General features: G+C 37.6%; 1 protein-coding gene and 1 pseudogene across 1 annotated transcript; both read right to left on the bottom strand.

The window, feature by feature from the left end:
- Positions 1-10031: 10031 nt before the first annotated feature.
- On the bottom strand, positions 10032-12104 carry LOC132092668 (alpha-1-antitrypsin homolog). Its single transcript, XM_059499001.1, has 5 exons — positions 11953-12104; positions 11107-11787; positions 10730-11000; positions 10448-10595; positions 10032-10344 (listed from the first exon to the last, which is right to left on the bottom strand). Exons 2-5 carry the CDS (start codon positions 11777-11779, stop codon positions 10156-10158), a joined length of 1281 nt encoding a protein of 426 aa, XP_059354984.1. The 5' UTR covers positions 11780-11787; positions 11953-12104; the 3' UTR covers positions 10032-10155.
- A 5304-nt stretch (positions 12105-17408) lies between these two features.
- LOC132091737 (uncharacterized) lies at positions 17409-19109 on the bottom strand (annotated as a pseudogene).
- Positions 19110-24110: the final 5001 nt, after the last annotated feature.

Consider the following 24110-nt stretch of genomic DNA (forward strand, 5'->3'; position numbering starts at 1 on the left):
CGGAGGGCTTTCCCCCTTCCTGTCCTGGACTCTCTGTGAGTCCCTCGGGTGACTGTGCACTGTAAATCCTGGGCGTTGCTTCAGGTTTATTGGTCTGTGATCCCTGCGCGCACAGCGTTTTACATAGGGTTCCCGTAGCGTCTTAGCTAAGACGCAGTACGAGACAGCTCTCGTAAGAGAACGTACTCGGCTACTAACGTAACCTCGGTTCTCTCTAGAAGAGCGAACGAGTACTGCGTTCTCTGCCGTGCATACGATTCACTCTGGTTTGCTTCGGCGATGAAATAAATCAGGTGAGTCAGCCTTTTCGAGCTCCTTTTATAGGTTGGGCCACACCCGCTCTTCTAGAGAGAACCGAGGTTACGTTAGTAACCGAGTACGTTCTTTAAAGGGGTCATCTGATGCTATTTCAATTTTTCCTTTCTCTTTGGAGTGTTACAAGCTCTTGGTGCATAAAGAAGATCTGTAAAGTTGCAAAGACTAAAGTCTCAAATCCAAAGAGATAGTATTTATTAAAGTTAACAGTCAACCACACCCCTCTAAAACGGCTCGTTCTAACACGCCTCAGCATCTCTACCTCACTGTGTGGGAAGATCTGCATAACCCCTCCTCAAATATTCATGCAAAGACAGAAGGCATAACTTTTATTCTCTCTGCTGCCATGCCGTGGAGTCGCTGTGTGTTTCGTTGTAAAAGCGAAACTACTTTGTTTGGCCTTCCAAAAGAGGACACAAATCAGTGATTAAGTTGTATTTTAACACTGTTCCAGAACAGTCCAACCCAAATATTCAGATGTGTGCTGCACATTTTATGGAGGAAGAGGACTGTTTCCTGAACCAGTAGCCTGCAATGCATCTGTGGCGCAATGGCTGTTTCTATAAAGCTGGGCAGTTGAAACGCTGCAAGGACAGTCTGGCACTTCTGACTTATAGCCTGTAAGTACATTATTTATGTAAGGAATAATTGATGACTGGCCATTGGATTATTAGAAAAATAATACACACCTGGTAATGCGTCCATGATGCAAAGCGATTATTCCGCTTATACTACGTTACCACACCTCAAGACATCGATCAGATGATATATATTTAAAGGAATTTGTCCGGGTTTTGTACTTTAATCATTATTGTAAGTAGGATTATTTCTTCTGCATCTCATCCAGCGCCTCTTTTGCTGGTTCCAAAACGTTATTTTAAAGTTGGTAATGGGGGCATGAGCCGTTGATAGCATTCTAATGCAGTTATTAATGAAGTTATTAGAAAGAGATCGAGAGAGACAGAGACACAGAGAGAAAGACAGAGAGAGCTTGTGTGAATTAGGCAGCAGCAGCGTCTCTTAGCAGCGAGAAATGTCATGTCATGTTGTTGTTGTTTTTTTTAGTAATTTCAGTTATCACAGCTTTACTGTGTGAAGTGATATGTAACTATAATGCGGTCAGGAGAGCTGCCTTGAAGTACGTTCGCCCTGCATTTACCAGAAAATAATTGCACACCTCAGAACGTTCGTCAGCCAATCAGATTCAAGCATTCAATGGCCCATAGTATAAATTTTAATAATTTGCCAATTATGATACAAACGAGAGTTTTGAGCAGTGTAGGCTTGTTGTTGTCTCTCAGATAACAAATTCAGACATGGTTTTATGTTTACGCAGCGCGATAAGCAACGCAAAGCAGTGCATAAAAAAATTATAATCATCATTATAATCAGTTATTATGTCCCCACTGGATGGAACAAATGCCTCATTTGTAATGGGTTTTATTGTTTTTTTCTCGTCTAGTGATGTCCGGTTTGCAAACAAAACTCTCTATTTAACTGGATCTTCTTAGTGAACCAAATCAGTTCAGCAAATCGAACTGAGTCATTTGAAATGGTTCGCGTCTTCAGTACGCACTAATCCACAAATTACTTAAGTTATTCGGTTTATAAACGTGCCTTACAATGCCTCTGACGTGAAATAAACCAATATCCAGAGTCATTCAGTTACTCCTAACAGTACATTGACTAAACTGCTAAAAGAGAACCGATGATGTGATGTGCACGAGCAGCTGTACTGAGTCTCATACTGCTGGCCTGGGCGACGGCATATGTTAAGAGGCGTAACATTTCCATCACACGCTTGAGGCATTCGGCCAATCACAACAGACTGGATAGCTGGTCAATCAGAGCACATCTTTCTTTTCAGACCAATGAGCCTTGTAAAAATCTATGTGTTTCAGAAGGCAGGGCATAAAGGAGAAACAATAATGTGCATTATATGGAAAATAATGTGTTTTCTTTTTTACTTAAACTGCAGAAACACATTGCATTATACCAAATACGCAAAATAATATTATTTTTTTAGCAGCATCATATGACCCCTTTAAGTTGATTTCTCACCGGAAAATCATATCCAGTCTTTTCAGTCCATGTCCCATTATCAACTTGGTAAGACAAAAGATATTGGCAGCAATATTGACAATGACAGCTCACCTCATCTCGAGAACACCCTGCTTAAAAAAGGCTAGATGAACATAGACAGAAGTGCAAGAAACGGCTTTAGGAAGGTAGCGAAAAGTGACAGCTCTATCACACTGTTAAGAAATGGATAGAAATGGCTATAAGAATGTAATGCTCTGCGTACAGAGAGTCTAAAAACACCATCTCTCTTCGAAGCGGCATCATCAAAAATGTTAAAGGTGTAAAAATATTTCATTTGAACCTTACTGCTTCTTCCAAGATATTTCAGTGTTTGATTTTAGAAACACACATATTGCAATAGCAATCAATATATGCTCTAGTAGACATTTCAATATTTTCTTACACAGACAACAGTGTTCTGGTCCATTAGCATTTGTCCATGCTGGAAAGACTAACAGGTCTTTTAAGTCTGCATCTTCCTAGAATCGATCAGGACAGTTATGTCCTTTAATTTAGTTTTTAACTCCCACACAGTAAATATAGTACATATACTCACCAGTAACCCAGTAACAATGTTGTGAGGAGTTATTTTCCATACAGGGACAACATAAAAGTATGCAATGTATATGTCCTTGCCCTACAGGAATGAAAATAATCTGTTGACAATGACATGAACATTTTCATACAGTTTAGAACAAGGTTTGTTTTTGTTTTTTCTCTATCGCTGTAGCCTGAAATTCTTCAGTGCTGTCAGTGTTCCGAACCTTTCGGAAGAGTGCAGGGTGCACTTGAAAGAGGTGCCCTTTTGTCATATGACACCATGGGCCCTATTTTAACGATCTAAACGCAAAGTGTAAAGCGCACGGTGCAGGTGCACTCAGGAGAAGGGTATTCCTGCACAACCGGAGGCTGCAGTTTCAGGACCGCAACTCTTGGACCGCAGCTTTAGGAACCTAGTTTTTTTGTGACAGCGCCTCCTACCGTACTGGATCAACACTAATTAAAGATGGATGACGAGGACAGCAATCAGACGGTGAGTACCGATATTTAATTAAGTTTTATTTTATAACGTTTAAACGGTGCAAAGTTTACATAGTGAGAACTGCTAACTATGAATTAATAATAATTCCCACCAAATTAGTTGAAGTTGAAGCCTACAGCCATTCTATCGATGAAGCAACTGATGGAAAAGGGATTCACTTTGGTTCTGTTGTGATGTTGTCGCAAAAATGATACACACACACACACACACACACACACACATATATATATACATATATATATATATATATATATATATATATATATATATATATATATATATAATAAACATTCTTGATTCATTCTTGTGTCTTGTCTTGCTAAACAACTTTTAAAATATTGGCTCTAGTTTAGTGACTCCATACACTGATTTCAACTTTAACTTACCTGATAATGGGCTAATTCACCTTAAGGAGATTAATCAATATACTGTATAATTCAAGAGACTAAGACTTTAAAGGTTCTTCATTTTTTACAGTTGTTTTAAAATTGATATACATCAATTTTACAAAATGTATATTTTATTTATATTTTTTGTAAATTCATGTTTAAATTTAAAATTGTGACTCAAAGCACACTTAGTAATTGACCTATACTGCAATTTTGAATCAAAAATCACATTTAAAAACAAATACTACTGAGAATAATATATTGATGCTATATACAAAGTAACATGACTGCAAACTAAACCAACAGGGTACTAGAACTAGGGTCCTGAAACTGCAGCCATCGCTATATCGTCCAGTATGGTAGGTGGGGCTGTCACGAAAAGCTAGGGTCCTAGATCTGTGGTCCTGAATCTGCAGCCTCCGGCTGTGCAGGAACATACTATTGGCACTCAGGGTGTGTCCAAATCCACTTTTGCTATTTTAACGACGGAAAAATGGTTGGCGCGCTTGAGCGCATGGTCTAAAAAGGTTGTCCCTATTTTCTTAATGAGTAATGTGTGTTTTTTTGGGCGTAAGGTGCAATAAACAAATCAGAGTCTCATCTTCCATTCCCTTTAAGAGCCAGTTGCGCTCGTGCTATGACGGATTTGCTATTTACACAGCGGAATTTGGCAAGCGCAAAGACAGAACGCTTCTCCGAGATGAAACGGAGCTGTTCGTGTGCGGGGGAAATAGCCTAATTCTGATATATGTGATGACTATCCATTATGGCATGTAGGCATATATATATATATATATATATATATAGCCTACAAAAAATATTATGCATTGCAATCCTTTCATTTTTAATAGTTGTCATGTTGTGTGCTGCTGCGCGTTGCTGTTTTTAATAAGCAGCGTGTATGCTCTTTAAATAACAAAGAAAAAACATTGCGCCAGACTTAAAGCAGGTTTGAGCTGATTTATGGCGCAGTCTATTTTCCGCTCCTTAAAATAGTATTATAGAGCCCCATGACGCCCAGTTTACTATAATATGATATATTAGGCTTGTAGACTAATATTAATCTTTTTGATGGTGGGACTTCAATCTTGGATTCAACTGACAGTGGTGCATTTTCTTCTTGGGCTAGTTTTTTATGATCGACACTGTTTTATTTTGTCCTGCCCAAACCACTTGCTTTTAACCATTTCTTTTAAGCATTCTTCTGTGAGTGAAGATGAGGTTAAAAAAGGTTTTGCAGTATGAAACTGACCGGAGGTGAACACACTTTTATGACAGCAGTCCACTTCTCCAAGCCAACTCCATATTAGTCTGGAATTCATTTAATTCACACGAAACACGATGTTGTTGCCCCCATATTTTATTTTGCACATTGAGTGGAGTAGAAGCTCCATGCTTACTTTTGCGGACCATATAGACTCCATATAGACTGGGGGTATATGCACTCACTGTCAAGATGGGATGAGGAAGTAATGTCCGTCATTTTTGGAGGCAGTTGTGGCGGAGGACGGACCCCCAGGAGACGGGGCCTGCAGACAGAGACGATGGAGGGAGGAGCCAGGGAGGAGACAGGAGGAGCTTGGAGCAGGAGGAGTCCAGCTGGACCCAGGCCACAACCATAATTACAGCCCATGGTGGAGCCGACGGTGGGAGGAGCCATGGAGGAGGAATGACTGCCGACTCCAGGGGGCCAACCAATGGCGGCGAAGCAGGTGGAGGAGGAGTCAGAGGCGAAGGAAGGGATCCATAAGGGCACACAACAGAAATAAAAGACTGAGGAAATCCGGAAAACAAATGGAGGGTAGACAAATGGAATAAACTTCTGTCACGCTACTGTGTCGGAAGGAACATGGAGCCTAGGATAATCGAAATAGTCTTTATTAATCCAAAACAGGAATAAATCCAACAGGGAGAACAGAAGGAAGACACACGTATGGAACTGGTAGACTCGAAAAAACTAAAATGAAAGGACAAGGCTTATAAAGACAGGATGATTGGGACAACACAGGTGCTAGGAAATTAAATAATTAACATGGGACATGGAACACATGGAGGGAAAACACAACCTAATGAGTCCAGGGGTGTGACAACAGAGCTCATATTGTCAATTCTACGCAGATTACTTGATATTTTGATGAAAATAAACTCAAGGCCATGTTTTATTCCAAAGATTTTATTTGTAATTATAACAGAACTTATTTATAATTGTAACACTGTTATTGTGTTACTGTTATTGTCTGTGGTAGCACTTTGAAATTTGTAAAGTAGTCTACAATAAAAAAGAACATGCAATATTATTTTTCTTACACATACTACTACTACTAATAGTAAATTAAGTTGTAATATTAGTATGAAATAATAGTAGTTAATACAGTAATATGTACAGTAGACCTACATAGTTCTAAAATATGTTACAAATTTATTTATTTATTTATTAACATATCTTTATTGCGAGGATTAACCCCTTGAGATGAAACATCTCGTTTTCGAGGGGGTCCTCCAGTACATCAAAGCAAAATGAACCAAAACAGCAAAGCAAATATCACAGTCAAAAACAGCACAACAAAACACAACAACACCCATATACCAGCTCCCAATGCTCAACCCCACCCCACCCAGCACGAACCCCACAAGTGACATGACAATAAAACAACCACATGACTAGCATTGCACAAGATCAAGGACTAAGAGGAACACAAACAAGAACATTGATGATGATAATAACAATAATAATAATAAAAAATAAATAAAAATGAGGACATAAAAATGAGAAATAGTAAACACATGACCAATGAATTCCAAGTCCAAGGTCAAACAAACAAAACTAGAAACAAAGACAAATGTTCCGAAGATGTTCCCCAAGGGCCCTTCGAAACTCTGTAAGTGAAGTTAAAGAACGGATAGAAAATGGAAGATTATTCCAATCATATGGAGCCTTAAAACAAAATGCATATTTCCCTGTCTTTTAACTCTAGGAACAACAAAAAAAGATCTGATCATTGTGTCGCAGGCTGTATAATGAATTATAAAGCACTAAGTGTTGCTTGAGATAAACTGGATAATTCAAGCAAAAACTTTTAAAAATAAACTGTAACCAGTGATACTGTCTCCTGGCAGAAGGGACAAACCAGGACAAATGTCTGTACAACACACAACGGTGTGTCCTAAAGGGACAGCGGAGAACAAAACGGCAAAGACTGTTGTAGACCACATCAATGGAATGCAAACAAGAAGCAGTAGTATTCTGATAAATAATATCGGCATAGTCCAAAATAGGCATGAGCAGCTGTAAGACTATTCTTTTCCTGACCAGAAAATTAAAACAGTTAACAGATTGATAAAGTATTTTAAGACGAGAGTTGAGTTTGTTTGTCAATGCTTGTACATGAGTTTTAAAAGATAAATCAGTTTCCAGCCAAACACCAAGGTATTTAAAGGTCTCAGTTGACTCTAAAGGAGAGGAGTCGAGAAAGCAAAGATTAAGGTTGTTTTCACCTATATCCAAGGCTTTCCTATGGAACAATAAAGAATAGGACTTTGATTTATTAAGGAGAAGTTTATTAGCCAATAGTCACTGCTGTACAGAATTGAAGTCGTGCTGTAAAGAGAGGTTTATCCCAGAGATGGTAGGTTTACTACAGTAAATAACTGTATCATCGGCATAAAGATGAATATTACAATCTGTACAGCATAAGGGCATATCATTAACAAAGTTAGAAAATAATAAAGGTCCAAGAGAAGAACCTTGAGGGATGCCTTTCACTATACCTGTATAATCAGACTGACAACCCTTGTAAGACACACCCTGACGACGATGATGAAAATAACAATTAAACCAGAGTAAAGATGATCTCGAGAGGCCAATAGCATGCAATTTATCCAATAGAAGATAGTGATCAACTAAATCGAACGCTTTGGAGAGATCTAAGAAAATGGCACCGGTACACAGATTTTCATCAAAACTAGAAAATATGTCATTAGAGAGTTTTAAAAGAGCAGTGGTAGTGGAGAAGTATTTTCTGAAACCTGATTGGCATTGAGTAAAGAAATTATTATCAGATAGATAATCAGATAACTGATTAAAAATTATTTAACCACACTATTAATTATTGATATTGGTCTATAATTGTTCAGAATTTGTAAGTCTCCACCTTTGTGCAAAGGAATGACTTTAGTACATTTCCACGCGAGGGGCACTTCACAGGTATCAAAAGACATGTTAAAAAGCACAGCCAGTAGGGGTGCTAGTACATGCGAGGCAAGTTTAATAAACTTACCCTGAAGGCCATCAGGGCCAGGACCACTGCTATTGGAAAGCTTATTAATAGCCTGTTGAACATCCGTTGATCTTACCTGCCTAAATTTGAATGAGGTACCGCAAGGTTGGCTGTTAACACACAGGTCTGCGTGAAAAACAGGAGGTTGAACAAGCGGTGTTTGAGAAAAAAGCAAACTAAAGGCATTTGAAATCATGGCTGGATCATTAGTTATTTCATTATTAATTATCATATTATTTGAAATTGCTTTAGCATTTCTTGTTTGAGTTGTACATTGATTTCGTAATCGTTTGTATTTCTCCCAGTCATCAGGCAGTTGTGTGTGTTTATGTTTAACCCAGGCCCTATCCCTCTTTTTAAAAAGATTAATAAGATCACCATTAACACAAGGCAAATGATGGCCTTTAACCTTAATGGATTTCCATGGAGCATGTCTGTCAATAACTAGCCCAACTTCAGTATAAAAAAAAATCCCATGCAGCTTCAACACCAGGAACTAAATAAAGCCTGTCCCAATTTTTCCTTCGAAGGTCATTGACAAATATATTATTATTAATTAATTTAGTTTCCCGTACCTACAAATAATAATATTTTATTTTAACTTTCATACTTTAACGTTTTCTTTATTTTGCTAGAAAACATATTAAGTATCCCAGAATGGTATAATAACACCGACATTAAGAGAAAATTGTCAGATAGAACCTTATAATTCCAAGGGGACGAATTATTATGTTATGCTACAAAACAAATGTTCATCGAAACAGCAGGAGGCACTGTCTGAAAAAAACAATAGTTCTGGAAGTGCTGCTCTGAGCGTGCAGGTCTGAGTGTGAAGGTGGGCCTCCGGGCCTGCATCTTCACTGTACTCACAAAAAAAGATATTTTGAAGAATGTGGGAAACTGAAAAGTTGATGGCCCCTGTTCCATAGTATTATTTTTCCCCTTACTATAGAATTCAATGGGGGCCATCATGTTTGATTACCCACATTCTTCAAAGTGTCTTATTTTCTGCTGAACAGAAAAAAAAGCCTCATCCACACCTACCAGTCATGATTCTGCCCTTGAAAGAAGTCACAAGCACATGATGATATCAGGATTGACCAGAAACATGTGAGAAACTGACATATGGTCCAGAGCCTTTGCCAGTGTTAGCTTGGAATGGGAATCATCATGAAGGGTTTTATTTTATTTTCATTTTCATTTATTTGCATTTTTGATATCTTAGAAGAAACATACATGCCTCAGCCTGATGTGTGGGATTTATGGAGGACGTGTTATTGATTGAGCACACTATCCTGGAGCAGTGGCTCTATCATAAGGTTAAAGGCCAGAGAGGGGAACGGACCAGAGGTTATATCATCCTCTCCTCTGTTGTGCAACCCAAAACAAAGCTGCCCCCTAATCTGTGGTCTAGATTAGTTTATTTGGAAATAAACATAAATTGCTGCCAGCCTTCTGGTTTTTCCTTTTTTGTGAAGTTTTACAATTTGTATTATTATATTTATTTATGCATTTTTTCCTTTTAAGGTTTGAGATTCAAAAAGAATATATATTTATATGGTGTTGTTTCATCTCGATGCATTTGAACTCAAAAACTGAGAGCCAACAAAGCTCTATATACAGTGGAGTCCAAAGTTTGAGACCACTTTGAAAATCTGGGAACCAAAAATTTGAAATAAAGTTTTAGGATTTTGCATCGTTCTTGCAATAGCTTTCTTAGGGTTCTAGACCCCAATCACGACATGCTGCCTTCTGAGCATTCTGTGAAGTCCAGTATCTCCCAACTGTGTTCCAGGGACTAAATGAAGCCTTTCAGGAAAAGATCAGTTTTGCAAACCAAAATGTCTGTCATTAATTTGCATAACTACTGAGGAGTAGCACTGAGACAACAAAAGAAAGCGTTACAGAAGTCACTACCACCACTGATACACTCAAACTCTTGCTATAAGAGTTCAATCAAACCAATTTATTGCAGTTTACAATGAGGAGATCTACATAATGATTAGCAGCCTTATGCAGAGTGCCAGCAAGTTCTTTTTGGAGTTGGACCTCACACTGTTGGATTTGTGATCTTGCCCATGAAGAGGATGCTCTTGGTGGTGTCCTCTACAATCAGTACCAAGAAAGGTCGGTTGAGTATCACAGAGTCTGGCAGGGACATAGGCATGATTTCTATTGTGGTTACAGCCGCTGCCTCTGTGCCCTTCTCATCCACGCTGAGGACTGCCTTATGGACAACCTGGAGATTGGGCCCAAAATGTTAACATCACTTAGTAGAGTTTTCAGAATCTTAAGGTCTAGCAACCATCAGTGGTGCTACACAAGTTAACAAGTACACGTACCTGTGACACCATGACTTTGACCTCTCCTGTCATCCCAGAAAAATCTGCTGTGTCACTGAATGCATCAGTCACTCCCATGTCCTGCAGAATGCCTTTCAATTTGGAAGTTGCAGTGATTGAGAACTTGGGCATAAACAGGTCAACAGAGCTGCAGGGCAGAAAAGTTAAATATTGTATAACAGATACTATGTGGTATGGGTCATTTTCAAGGTTGTTAGAGGTCAACCAATACATGGATTTAAATACTTTTAATTTAATTTAAAAAGGTGTCACCGGTACTACCTTCTGAAGAGTTTATCATGCCAGCTCTCAAGATGGCGTCTGCTGATGGATTCTTCAATCTCCTTCATCTTCCCTTCCTCAGGAAGAACAATCATCATGGAGGTATTGCCTTTGTAGGGCACCATCATGACCGTAGTTTGGTTGACAGGGTCTTGATAGATGTCATAGCGACCGGTTCTTTTCATCATATCAACTTGCACGGTGGTGTCCTTGTCCACTTTGAAGTCAGCTTTGTGGGTCAGTTGTGCATCAAATGGTTTATCCCACTTCCCTATCAGGACAAATTGCAAGAACTTCAGGTCATCATCAACCAACATCAAACCAAGATCCATTTCAGGAATATCATTAAATGAAAGATAAGGTGTTTTTTTTTTTACCTCTAAAGTACATATAGTTGATCAGCATCATCACCATATCGGCGTCCAGGTCCTTCACCATACTGGTTATCTTGTCATGGGTTTTCTTGGCGATGAACTTGTTAATCTCTTCTGCAGCAATTTCAGGTTTGGAGAAGTCAACACTGAAGACTTCGCTCTTATAGTAGTGCTGAACGTCCTTCAGGAACTGGTCAACCACTTTGAAGTCTTCTCTGATGGCCACACCACCGCCTGTCTCCAGCTGCATAGCTTCCTGACTGTGGCCCAGCATGTGAATCAAGTGTTCATAACCCTCATTGACCTGTGAAGCCTGCAACTCACTGTAACCCAAACTGCTGTATATCTGTGAAAGCGTGCTGCCCTTGGCACCTACAGCAAGCATGCTCAAAGCCATTGAGATACTAACTGGGGAGAAGAAAATATTCTTGCCCTCGGCATCAGGATGTAATGCAAGTTTCTTGTAGAGGGAGAAGGCGAAGTCAGCGTTGTGTTGAGCAAGCTGAGAGCAGCCATGGTCCCCATCATGTTTTGGGTGGGCTTCGTCCTTCCCGTGGTGGAGATGGTGGTAGTGATCAGCTGTGTGGCCGTCATGGTCATGGTCATCGTGGGGTGCAGCCCAGGCCATTGCTACCAGCAGGGCAGCGAACACACTGTAATAAATCTTTCCCCACATTTTTTCACCTGTGTTTTATGACCAGAGGGTACAGAGTTTCTCAAACGGATCTTGAAATGTGTGACACAAATCTTAGCTTTTGCGTTACACACAGTAGCTATTTCACTATTTCTGGTTCTACAGTAATTTAGTTCAATCACGGCACTTCTGGAGAAACAATTACTGTCACTTACCATCAAAGTCCTCTTGACGGGAGACTGCTTGGATGGAATGGAGTCAATTTATAGTCCTTCAGATATCAGTCGAGTAAATCTTTAAATATTTACCCATTTCCACCCCCGTTCTGTGAACATAATCGCTAGTGATTAGCTGTTGCTCTACATTCAGTGATGCAACAAAGTTTTGGACTTCAGTGTCACAGGTTTCCAATACCTAAATTGTGTGTGTGTGTGTGTGTGTGTGTGTGTGTGTGTGTGTGTGTGTGTGTGTGTGTGTGTGCTGGTTGATGGGATTTAGATTAAAAAAATACAAAAAATATTTGTCAATGACCATTTTATTGATATGACTGTCTACTTCTCAAACGGTTGATCAAAAAGGTCTTCACGTCTTAAGATAATGTAGTTTCTTTCTTTCTTTCTTTCTTCCTGACGATGATGATCAAATAAGGAGTCTACCCTTTTTTTAACATTGTTTAATGTATATGAAATAAAAAAAAATAAAAAATATTGCTGTTGCAAACTCTTTTTGTATGAATAATTTTTAACTTCTAAACCTGTAACTTCATCATATTCAATAAAAAATCTCAAAGTTAACATTGGATTTCCCCCTTCTTTTAAATCAGGTTTCATCCACTATATGTGAGAGACACCATCACTCAACCTATGATATACTGTACTGTTAGAGAAGGGTGCTTAAAATGAATGCCCTCACATGATACAACACCGATCATTCTCCTTCGAGGGATATGTACAGCTGGCTTATCTGGAGAACATATAGTGAACAACATACTTATCAAGCAAGTATACTCTAAATTATATGTTTTTTTCCCCCCAAAACAAACTATGGGAGTTGGATCTCTGCAAAACTGTCAAAGGGAGAAGGGAGAATGCACAATGTCACTTTCTCTCCATTTTATTGGCATGTTTACAACAGTTGAATTCAAAATTAAGCTTCTTGAGCTTGTTGTTTACAGAGATGCAAGATTTACCTTCTTTCTTTCTTTCTTTCTTTATTTCTTTCACACTAGACACACACTCATTGATAATTTATGGATTTACTAGTATTTTATATGTATCACTTTTAAGGCAGTGTAATTTACAAAGGCCGGATGAGGCAATGCAGTATCTTTTTCAGTCATGTTTTTCTTGTTTTCAAGACTTTTGTGAGGTGTAATCACTGTATGTCACTAACCATTTCTCTAGTCAACATCTGTCAAACTTTACTCTACAATGCAGATGTCTCTGTCCCCCAAGTCGGATGGAAGTGAACTCCTTATGCTTGTAACCTGATTGCGAGTGGTCCAAAGAGAATCTTGTGCTTCAGCTGAAAAAAATAAAATAAAATTGACCTTTTTACACGGAGTTCACATAATTAATGTAATCAATTTTCTTATTTTATAAATGGCCTAGAAATAGACCTATATATATATATATTATTTATTTTATTTAAATTTTTTATTGAAATGTTGCCACAGGGACATATTTCCAATGAGCCTAGGTTGCAATACAATGTTAAGTAGCTCGGCCTGCTACTTCTAACTGACCCTTTGTGGTGCCTCCAGCTTTCTGGGAGGTTCCTGGTTCACAACTGCACTTGCAATCAACATCACGCTTAAGATAATAATGAGCGAGATTTGTTTTGTAAGAGTCTTCTGTAGGTTATAGATGGTCAGGAAGGTGCATGTATGCACCAACAAAATAATACTATTTGTAATCTCTTGATAGCTCACTGCTGCACAGAAACCACAGCTAGGGGTATACGTAACTGTCCAAACTCCTCTTCGAATCGTTTTCCAAGGGAAATGTTGAAAGAGACTGACATTGATTAGTGGCCCTGACCTTGACAGCAAACAAACACATTCTCAGAAAATGTTGGCTTTGCTGCAGTGAGAGCTCAAATCTCACCCAGTCCATGCTTAGTCGTACATATTTGAACAGTTTGGCTTGTTCTATCGCCCCCAGATCCACACACACTGTTTGATTGCTCAGATAGTCTCTCTTTAGTCTCAGTTTAAGTGCATAGATTCAGGCAAATTTATGTCATCAAAAAGTGGTCATATCATGAAAAGTCCAATTTCACTTGCCAAAATAACCATCTATGAATAAGTTACAATGAGGTAATAGAAAGCAAATATATACTATTATTCCTAAACACCACAAGAAGATGCTAGCTGTTGTCAATATGCTAGCATATGACAATAATATATATATATATGTGTGTGTGTGTGTGTGTGTGTGTGTGTGTGTGTGTGTGTGTGTGTGTGTGTGTTATGGCAAAAGTTTCTGGATCAAAAAAAAAGGAAAAGTAAAAGTAAAGCAAAGAAAAAGTGTCTCACATTTAAGTAATAAGTTATCATGTGCATGTATGTGATTCTGATATTGAAATATAATCCCAGAAACCATTGCTATGATCTTAATGTAAAAAAAAAAAAACTACTCTCCATCCTCCATCTGGATGGACAAAGTGAAATGTTGATTGTTAATAAAATTAATTCAGTACCAAAAACCATTGATGAAAACATATTTCATTAATAATAAAATAATTAATGACTGTTTTGCTCAATATGTGTGCTATGCATGTTTATGCATATTAGAAGAAAGCTGCACATTTTGTATTTAGCTTAGCAACATGCTAACTCTGTTGGAATCACTTGTGAGTGGAGAGCTTATTTTTTTCCATATTTTAGGATATTACTACCTTAGAAGGCAGATGCCTATTTAGGCAGAGGGGGAGCTCACTGATTTTGGAACAGACCTTGTTTATGCATATTTTATTACATATTGTTTTGTGAACCTTTTATGATGTAAAGCAAGATTTGCAAACTGTTATTGAAGGATGAGGGAACACCAACTACTGTAAACTAATACTAAACCTTGTTTCTCGTGGCACACGCAAGGACAGTTGTGTATGCTAGATTTATTAAAGGTACAGCAGCAAATATATATATATACATAAAAACCCATTTCTGTGTTTTAGGACTAATTTCTGCATCACTCAATAAATATTATTAGGGGACAAGCACCAAATGGCATCTATTTTATCCATTGACATTCTTTTTCTTCTTCTGCCGCCGAAAATCTATGGCAGCCCATAGAACCGATTGTGGGAAAGTTATGAAACTTGGCACACTGATAGAGGACAGTCCCAACATTAATCAGAGCCAACTTGGAGTCTCTAACTCAAACTCTCTAGCGCCACCACTTGTCCAAATTTGCACTCATGTTTATGCTAATAACTTTAGAACCATAAGCCAGAAAAAGAAAATTTGTTGGCTCATGCTGAGTCGAATGAACCCCAAAATTCAACTTTTTTTAACTCGCCCTAGGCCGTTGCGCCGATTTTTATGAAAATTGAAACAGATCATCTTCAGACCATGTTGGAAAAAATTTATGGAATTCAAGTTGATTTGTAAAACTGTTTTGGAATAACATGCGAACAAATTTGACGAAAAGCATGCAAAAATGCATGTGAGGCTATATCTCTGCAACAGTTTGGCGTATTAAGACCAAACTTGGTGTGTGTTATATCAAGTATGACCTGAGACTACCTGCAGTGTTTCGGCACAGTGCCACCTAGTGGTCAGGACATATGAAAAATGCATATGTTTGCTTAGAACTTCTGAATGGTTTGACCAAAAAATCACAAAACTGATGTCTTTAGATTGGGCACATCGTGCCGAGTTGAATGACACCAGACTTTCCCATGTCAGCCATTTTGGGCATCAGCCATTTTGGTTTATGTAGTAAAATGCTATTTTTTATGAACACATTGACATAGTCACAAAACTTGGTAAAAATTTTAAACAAATTTATAGTAAGTGGCAAATGAATGCAAACAAAGTTGGCAATCAGTCTTTTTTCTGTTCTCATATATAAAACTGTCTATAACTCCAAAAGAAAATGAGATATTTTCACCAAATTTGACACAAACATGTATGGGCACACTATGGGATTGTGCCTCTTGGTGGTGCTATAATTGAACATAACATGAAATTGCCATTGACTACAATAGATTATTATGATATAAAATGCTATATTTTATGAATGCATTGGTGTACTATTAAGAAACTTTGTATGTACCATCCAGACCATGACCTGACAGTACTCAAAATGGATTGAAACAGTGCCACCTTGTGGTTAAAAGTTATAATGTGATTATATATGCTAATAGCTTTCTGTGAATTTTGCCTATTGTAATGAGACTGGTATTAATAGATTCCTTCGGTCATGATACCAATGTTGCTATAGTCAGCCAAACTTCCTGTCCGCCATTTTGATTTATATTGAAAACATACTTTTTCGAACTCCTTCTAGACCATTGGTCCGATTTTGACCAAAATCAAATCATAGAATCGTCAGACCTTGCTGGACACAAAGTTCTGGATTTTGTGTCAATAGACAAAACCGTTTTCGCATACCACAGCAACGAATTTGAGACATGATGCTAAAATGACACTTGAGGCTGTATCTCTGCAATGCTTTGGTAAATTGACACCAAACTTTCTGTGTGTCATTGTTAAGTCACACAGAGCACACCACATTGGTTTGACAATAAATTATGCTGCTAGATAATAAATTATGCTGCTAGATGTTGTATTTTTTTATTTTTCAGCCATTATGCCTAAAATAATCTTAAAATGGTTTTAATTACTCATTCCTGCAGTTGGTCTGAGGCTTGCTTGGCCCCTAATTTCTGCTTGCAGCTATATTTATTATTAATATTTATTTATTTTATTATTTTATTTTTTTGGGGTTGAGTTAGCATCTCTAATTCAGTGGGCTTTTTTGTTAAATGTCTGATAAGGTCTGAGATGGAGTGTTTTGTGTGTGGACCCACAGTATAGTACTTTATACAACATTGTAATTAAATTTGTAATATACTGCTATTTAGGGTTTAATAGACTGAAAAAAATCCAAGTGAGGACACATAAGGATGCAGTAGGCGATCATCCAGAGGAACAGAAGCACGTGTAGCTCTTTCACCTCTTTAGGTCAACTAGTAAGGTCAAGTCCCCCTTCCTAAAACACACAAGAAGCAATCATTTAACTATTAAAATGTAGTACTTCACATATTATGCAATAGTTCATATCAAAACACCGTGTAAGGAACTGCACAAAATTAAGTCTTTATTAATCAAAAATCTGCACCCATGATTATAATTTGGTTTTAAATCCTAAAAGTGGTTGCTGTTTTACTGCCCCTAATGTTCATTACACATGGAAACTGCAGTGAAATGTATGTATAATGTGTAATGTATGTACATTTTTGGAGCTTTGCAGAAATGTAGGTAGAGGCATGCATTTCCAATGACCATAGCTTGTTTCAAAACTACTTTCAACTAAACAATGAAATAACATGTATGTAGAATATAATCCATACCTCATTGTATGTGAAACTGTCGGCTCTCCAGTTATTCTATCTAAAACTCTTCGTTATTGGTTCATATTGGTTCATTATCTGATAGACCATCCTACATTGCACCGGGGAAAAGGTCCTCTCCGATTTGATCCTTATATAGACCATTTTTCACTGGTGGCACAAATGCATCATCAACACCATCAATGTGAGTCAGATTCAGTGCATCTGAGTAAATACTGTCCTTCGTTTAAAATGAACAGCCCAAGTCCAAATGTTCATCACGAGATAATACAGCTATATATTTACCAGACTGTTTCATCGGCAAAGAGTCAGAAGCAGGTGAACAGTTTTCTAATTCACAGTCCCTTTGGGACACATGGATGTCTGCACTTTCATCGTCACCTGACCTAATCAATACATTTGTGTGCTTTAACTGCCTCTTGGTCTCACAAAAAAATTTACTGGCAAACTCTACCCTGTGCATCCATAATTGTATTTAATTCAAGGTCGACATTTGACTCTAGTTTATCTTTATGTTTCAGCACTAATATGTAGCTATATGTGTCCTCTTCATCTGATCCCAGCACTGACATAACATAAACAGCATGTTTTGAAACCTCTGAACAGTTACCAATGTCCTCCAGGCTTCCCATCGAGCCTTTCTTCCATGCTAAAGACTCACAACACTGCCCCCAAGTGGATTCTGACAGGGATTGCCTATTTGACCAGCTGGAACTCTTCATGGTGAGGAAATGTTCAGACAGAGCAGCTAAACTCACAGGGTTGTCTGAAGGACAGGCAGACTCTGACTCTGAGCTGAGCTTTTGATCTCCAGTATAGTAGGTTTGTTCATCTTGGCTGGTCTCAGAAGAGTTATGAAGTCCTCTCAAAGCTTCAGCAGAAATATTACATATAACACGCACCTAACTGAATCAGTCCACATCTGCCTCATCTTTCAATGAAATTTGGTGTGCCTATACAGGAATCTGTTGATGCACTGTCCTTTTGAAATTGTGTGTGTGTGTGTGTGTGTGTGTGTGTGTGTGTGTGTGTGTGTGTGTGTGTGTGTGTGTGTGTGTGTGTGTGTGTTCATTTTCAAGAAATAAACATATCCCCACCTCATTATGGCCTGGACAACATTCAAGAAACTGGGCTACATAAGTGATGACAGACTGCTCATCTGGTTAATGCACTGCAAGATCTAGTGTGCAAAATAAATAATAAATAAATAAACAAAACATCACATTATCATTCATAGATGCTTAATGTTATAGCTGGGGTCCAGTGTCACTCGATTATGAATTCCAGCCTAACTCAATTCTGCTTTTTTTGCTATCACGGTTACAAAGCTAAAAAGCCACACCACACTTTGCCATCAGATTCTCAGGAAATATGACTGGTAATTGTCTTCAGAAATAAAGAAATGAGCGGGCCCAGAATTTTACTGCAGAACTATAGCTCATGTGTTTTCATTACATGTTTATTTCTGAAGTGTGAAAGCAGGTCATACAGCAATTAAGTGCATTCCCCTAGAAGGCACAAACAATACACATCTATTCTTCAAAGAAAGTGAATGGTTTGTTTGTGTGTTACCATCTGGATCCAGCAATGGAGGAATCCCCAGCCACTCATTTGCTGCTGTGTAGGCTGTCTCCATATTTAGTCTGGGCTCAGAAGACAGAGCTTTCCCCATGTTCACAAACTGAGGGCAGAAGAATTTAATCAGATCCAGAAATGCCAATCCACTCCTACAGCTTTTACCAAAATCAAGAAAATAAAATGATCCTGTTCCTGAGTTCAACTCACTTTTCATGATCTTCATTTACACTGTAAAAAATTATTTGATGAGTCAACTAAAAATACTTTGTTCCCCGCTGCCTAAATTTTGTTTTTATTTTGACAACATATTTCTTGTTGAAACAACTTCCCATTAGAGTGGAATTAGTTCAGGTAACAAACTTGTTTAAGTTGACTTGACTATTATTTTCTTGCCCAGTCAACTTAAATCATGTTGTGTCAACTGGGATTTTTTTTTCTTTGCATGGATCAATAATCGTAAACAAATGTCTTAAATTTTTAAATAAAGATGACAAAACACTTTTCTTTATATTTCATTTATTTCATGATAGAGACAACACTTTCATTCACATTTAAATTGAACAAGCAATTTGCTGACAATTGAAAAAATAAAAAATAAATAGCAAAATACACACACGCGTCTATCTGAACCGACACTTGAAAGTGTGATGTATAATAAATTACCTTGGCATGGGATTGAGAAACAAAGATAGTTGCATTTCAATTCCTCAGATCAAAACCATTATTGATCTTTTTAATTTTAAAAATAATTAAAACTCCCCCCACCATAATGCAAGTAAATGGTCTGTCATGACTTTGGTCTGTTCAGCAGGTTGTTGTTGTGTTTTGACAGTTCACCATGTGATCGTTGTCTTCGTGGTTCCTTCCCCATCGTTATCCCAATTACTACTACAGCTGCCGTCACACCTTTGACTTGTTTATCCCTTAATTCTCCCTCTTCTTAAGTTCCCCTCATGTGTAGTCTTGTGTCCGGGGCGGTTGGCGCACACTGCTAATCTCGGGTAAGGTGTGTCTGAAACTTTGCGTCGACACTCGGAACGAGGGTGTTGGACAAAGTTTTTCAACGATTGTGGGGTAGCATCAACTGTGCTGAGACTTGAGAGGATGGAAGCAGGTAGTATGGATGATGAAGATGATTCTTCAGTAATTGATAGTGAGGGATTGTCACAGATTCATCAAACAAAAGGAAAAATCGAGATTCTGGGTCAGATGACAACAATACTAGTGTAGTAATAAACAAAGCAAGGAAATTTAAGGTAGAATACAAAGTAATGGTCGCGTTTTCTGGAACCGTTGAAAACATCTATAATCCAATGAAACTTACAAAAATAATAAAAAAAACTATTGGAAATATTAAATCAGCATGTCATACAACCGTGTCCTCCTTTTTTGTGTTGACAAAAAGCAGCAAGAGATTGCATTGACTATCAAAGAGCTTGGAGGTAAAGCAGTCAAATGTTATGTACCGGGAGAACTTGATAATCTTAAAGGAGTGATTATGGGGGTACCTGTATCCTTATCTGATGAGGTTTTAAAGGCACAGATTGCAAATGAAATGGTGACAGAAGTGAAGCGTCTGCTTTCTAGTAGAAATGGTAAAAAAGAGAGAAGTACTACTATTGTACCAACTTTCAATTGTAAAAACTTACCGGAACGTGTTAAAATTGGATATGTGTTATACGGTATGGCCATTTATTAGACCCGCATTGAGATGTTTTAATTGCCAAAGATTGGGGCATGTTGATTCTGTCTGTTAGGGGAAAAAAAGATGTTGCAAATGTGGCGGAGAACATGATTATGGAAAATGTGGAGAGGGGGTAGAACCTAAATGTTGTAATTGTGAAGGGCCACACAGCGCAGCGTTTATAGGCTGTAAAGCCCAAAAGCAAGCAACGGAAACAATGAAACTCAAAACAGTGCAGCATATATCATATGCTCAAGTAGTCAAGCAAGTACAAGCGACAAATGGAAATCTGAGGGAAAATATCATAACTCCGTCTAAAGACACCTGCAGTCATAAATGTCTTGAGGAAGGAAACTTGCTTGTGGTAAACAAAATTAATTTTGTAGCATTTATAGCTGAAGTCATTAATTGTTCAGCTCAAACAGACAAAAGAACTGAAAAGCTGAAAATTATTATATCTGCAGCTGCTCGACATCTTGGTATTACTGAAGTGTCAGTGGAACAGATTAAAACGATACTTGGACTAGGAACAGTAGGGAAGGATGATCCTTTGGGTAGGCAGAGAAGTAAAAGTAAGATATGAAAATAGTACAGTGGAATGCTCGAAGTTTGATTGCGAATGGACAAGAACTTAAAAGATTTATTTACCAGCTAGCAGTTTTACCTGACATTATATGTATTCAGGAGACTTGGCTTCGTCTGCAGTTAAACTTTTGTATTCCTGGGAGACCAGTTTAGGCTGGTTTTAGCAGTTTTTTTTTTTTTTCAGCAGGATAGAATAATCTTTATTAATAATCGTGATTATAATTTTAATCAAAATAATCCTGATTATCAGAATTTATATAAATGATAATGTTTAACCATTATCGTGCACCGTTCCAGGTGGATGATGTAGGACATAGGGGTCGTGCATGCACCGGTGATTAGTGACGAACACGGAAGTGCAGAGGAGAGACATCAATATGCCTGTCACGAATTATAACATTTTAAATATGGGTATTTTTCTTACAAAAATGCATCGATTTGCTACAAGAGGCCTTTATTCAGGCCTACATAGAGGCCTACATCATCCCCCCGGAGCAATATGAGGACCATTTTGTGGATGGATGGGTGCACTTTATTTGACTATTTTTGGACTGTTGAAAAAAAAACACACCTGCCTACTGCCATTAAACAACTTGGAAGAGCCAGGACAATTTTTTATTTAACTCAAGTTGGATTTGTCTGAAAGAAGAAAGTCATGAAGTCACCTAGGATGCCTTGAGAATGAGTAAAACATGGGCTAATTTTAATTTTTGGGTGAACTAACCCTATAATGGCCAATATGCCAGCACTGAACATTTTTCAGGATTCACAACAGTTTTCAGCAAAATAATAAAAAATGGCAATGTCCATAAACAGGGTTTCTGCTGGTTTTATGGAGATAAATTACCTAAAAAAGTTTACATGGTTGCCTTAAAATTGTGAGTTAAATAAACTTCAACACAAGTTAACATAACAAAAGCTTTTTGTTAAAGGGGTGCTATTATGCCTTTTCAATTTTTCAACTTTAGTTAGTCTGTAATGTTACTGTTTGAGCATACAAAAGATCTGCAAAGTTACAAAGCTCAAAGTCCAATTCAAAAGGATGTTTTATTTAACAGAAAACACTTTTCAAAAATAACAAACATCTCGTTTGGAATACAACGCATATTTTCCGGGATTTGTGATATTACAAAGATTGACGAATGGGATGAGACCTGGTTGAGCTGCAGTAGAGAAGGGTTATCACTATCCGGATTTAAATCGCGCACAAACTGATTTGATTTTGATGCGGTTTTTAAACTGAAGCTCACAGCAGACTGTTTGGTAAGAGGCAGGACATTTCCAGACCAGGTGCCAAGTGCTGTCAATCACAACACACACTGGCCCAGCTAACCAATCACAGCACAGATTGGCCCAGCTAACCAATCACAGCATATCTCGTATTCCAGAAGGTGGGCCTTCATTTGATACAGGAACTATTCGAGCTGTTCATGCCAGACTGTGTAAAGATGCCTTGTAATAATATAAAATATGTGAAAAATAATGTGCTTTTCGAACAACTTAGAGTTGTGGTCAGCCTAAGGCACATCTGTGCAATAATCATGCTGTCTAATCAGCATCTTGATATCCCACATCTGTCAGGTTTATGGATTATCTCGGCTAAGGAGAAGTGCTCACTAACACAGATTTAGACAAGAGGTGGGTAGAGTACCCAAACACTGTACTCAAGTAAAAGTAAAAGTTCTTCTAGAAATATTTACTCAAGTAAAAGTAAAAGTACTAGTCTTGAATAGTTACTTGAGTAAGAGTAAAAGAGTATCGGATAAAAAATCTACTCAAGTAGTTAGTTACTAGTTACTTTGGGTCATATATACTGAGCCTATTTTTATTTAGATATATAGATAAAATGTATGTAATGTATGTGTGTGTGTATAAATGTATATATTTCATCAGCCTTTACTCCAATTTATGTAATTTATTATAAAACCCAGTCTGTTTACTTAAGTAACAGATATAGGTGTCATGCCATAACATATTTTTAATACGACTGACTTTATATTAAATGTGAATTTAACATTGAAAGTGATATAAATATTGCTACTAATCTTTCATTGTTCAGAAAGAGAGCAAATAACATTTACATTATTAAAGATCATTTTCACTGACAGTCTAGATTTCAATCACAGAAACTCCCATTAAAATCACTGAAACTGTTAACACTGTGAAATCAATATCTTAATTAAAGATTCGTACACACATCTGCACTTTGTTGTTTCTGACGAGAGAATTCGCCAGAAAGAGGTATTCAGTCAGTGAGCGAGTGAAGGAAGAACCGGAATTTTAGCGATGACTCATCTGAATGCCTCTGATTGGCCAATGCTTTAATAAGCCCCAAAGTATCATGTGTGATTGGTTATAATGCGCAGTGCTGTAAAAACGCGTCTGTCTCTGGCTCAGCGCCAGCAAGCAATCACAGATCTGAATTTAGCAGCTGATATGACTTGCTGAACGTAGCCTACTCGCACAGGTGTGGTTGTATTAAAATTAATAAAATCTTAATCGGCTATTTTTTGTCTTTTGGAAGCTGCATTCAACTTGACTCCCCTCTTATTGAATTGTATTTTCACTAGTTAAATGTCACCATAGGCTTCCATTGAAATATAATTGTTGATATCAAGAATTGCTTTCTTACTAGTTGAAATTCCTATTTCGCATATCAGAAATACAATTCTTACTAGTAAAGACCTTTATTTTTGATATCAGTAATCACACGGTTACTAGTACCGACGTCAATTCTTGATATCAACAATTTAATTCTTGATATCAACAATTTAATTCTTGATATCAACAATCTAATTGTCACTAGTGACAATGTTAATTTCTGATATCATGAATGTGATTGTTACTAGTAAGAAAGCCATTTTAGATATCAGAAATTATATTGATATCAGAAATTATTTTTCAGATATCAAAAATAACAATTGTAACATGTTGAAATACATTTAC

This window comes from Carassius carassius, chromosome 18 (assembly GCF_963082965.1).
Source record: "Carassius carassius chromosome 18, fCarCar2.1, whole genome shotgun sequence".
Lineage (NCBI taxonomy): Eukaryota > Metazoa > Chordata > Actinopteri > Cypriniformes > Cyprinidae > Carassius > Carassius carassius.

Coding starts and splice junctions, on each gene's coding strand:
- LOC132092668 (XM_059499001.1), bottom strand. CDS start 11,779: ATGTGGGGAAAGATTTATTACAGTGTGTTCGCTGCCCTGCTGGTAGCA. Junction 11,001..11,106: donor CAACTATATGTACTTTAGAG/GTAAAAAAAAAA, acceptor TTGTCCTGATAG/GGAAGTGGGATAAACCATTT. Junction 10,345..10,447: donor TCAAAGTCATGGTGTCACAG/GTACGTGTACTT, acceptor CCCAATCTCCAG/GTTGTCCATAAGGCAGTCCT.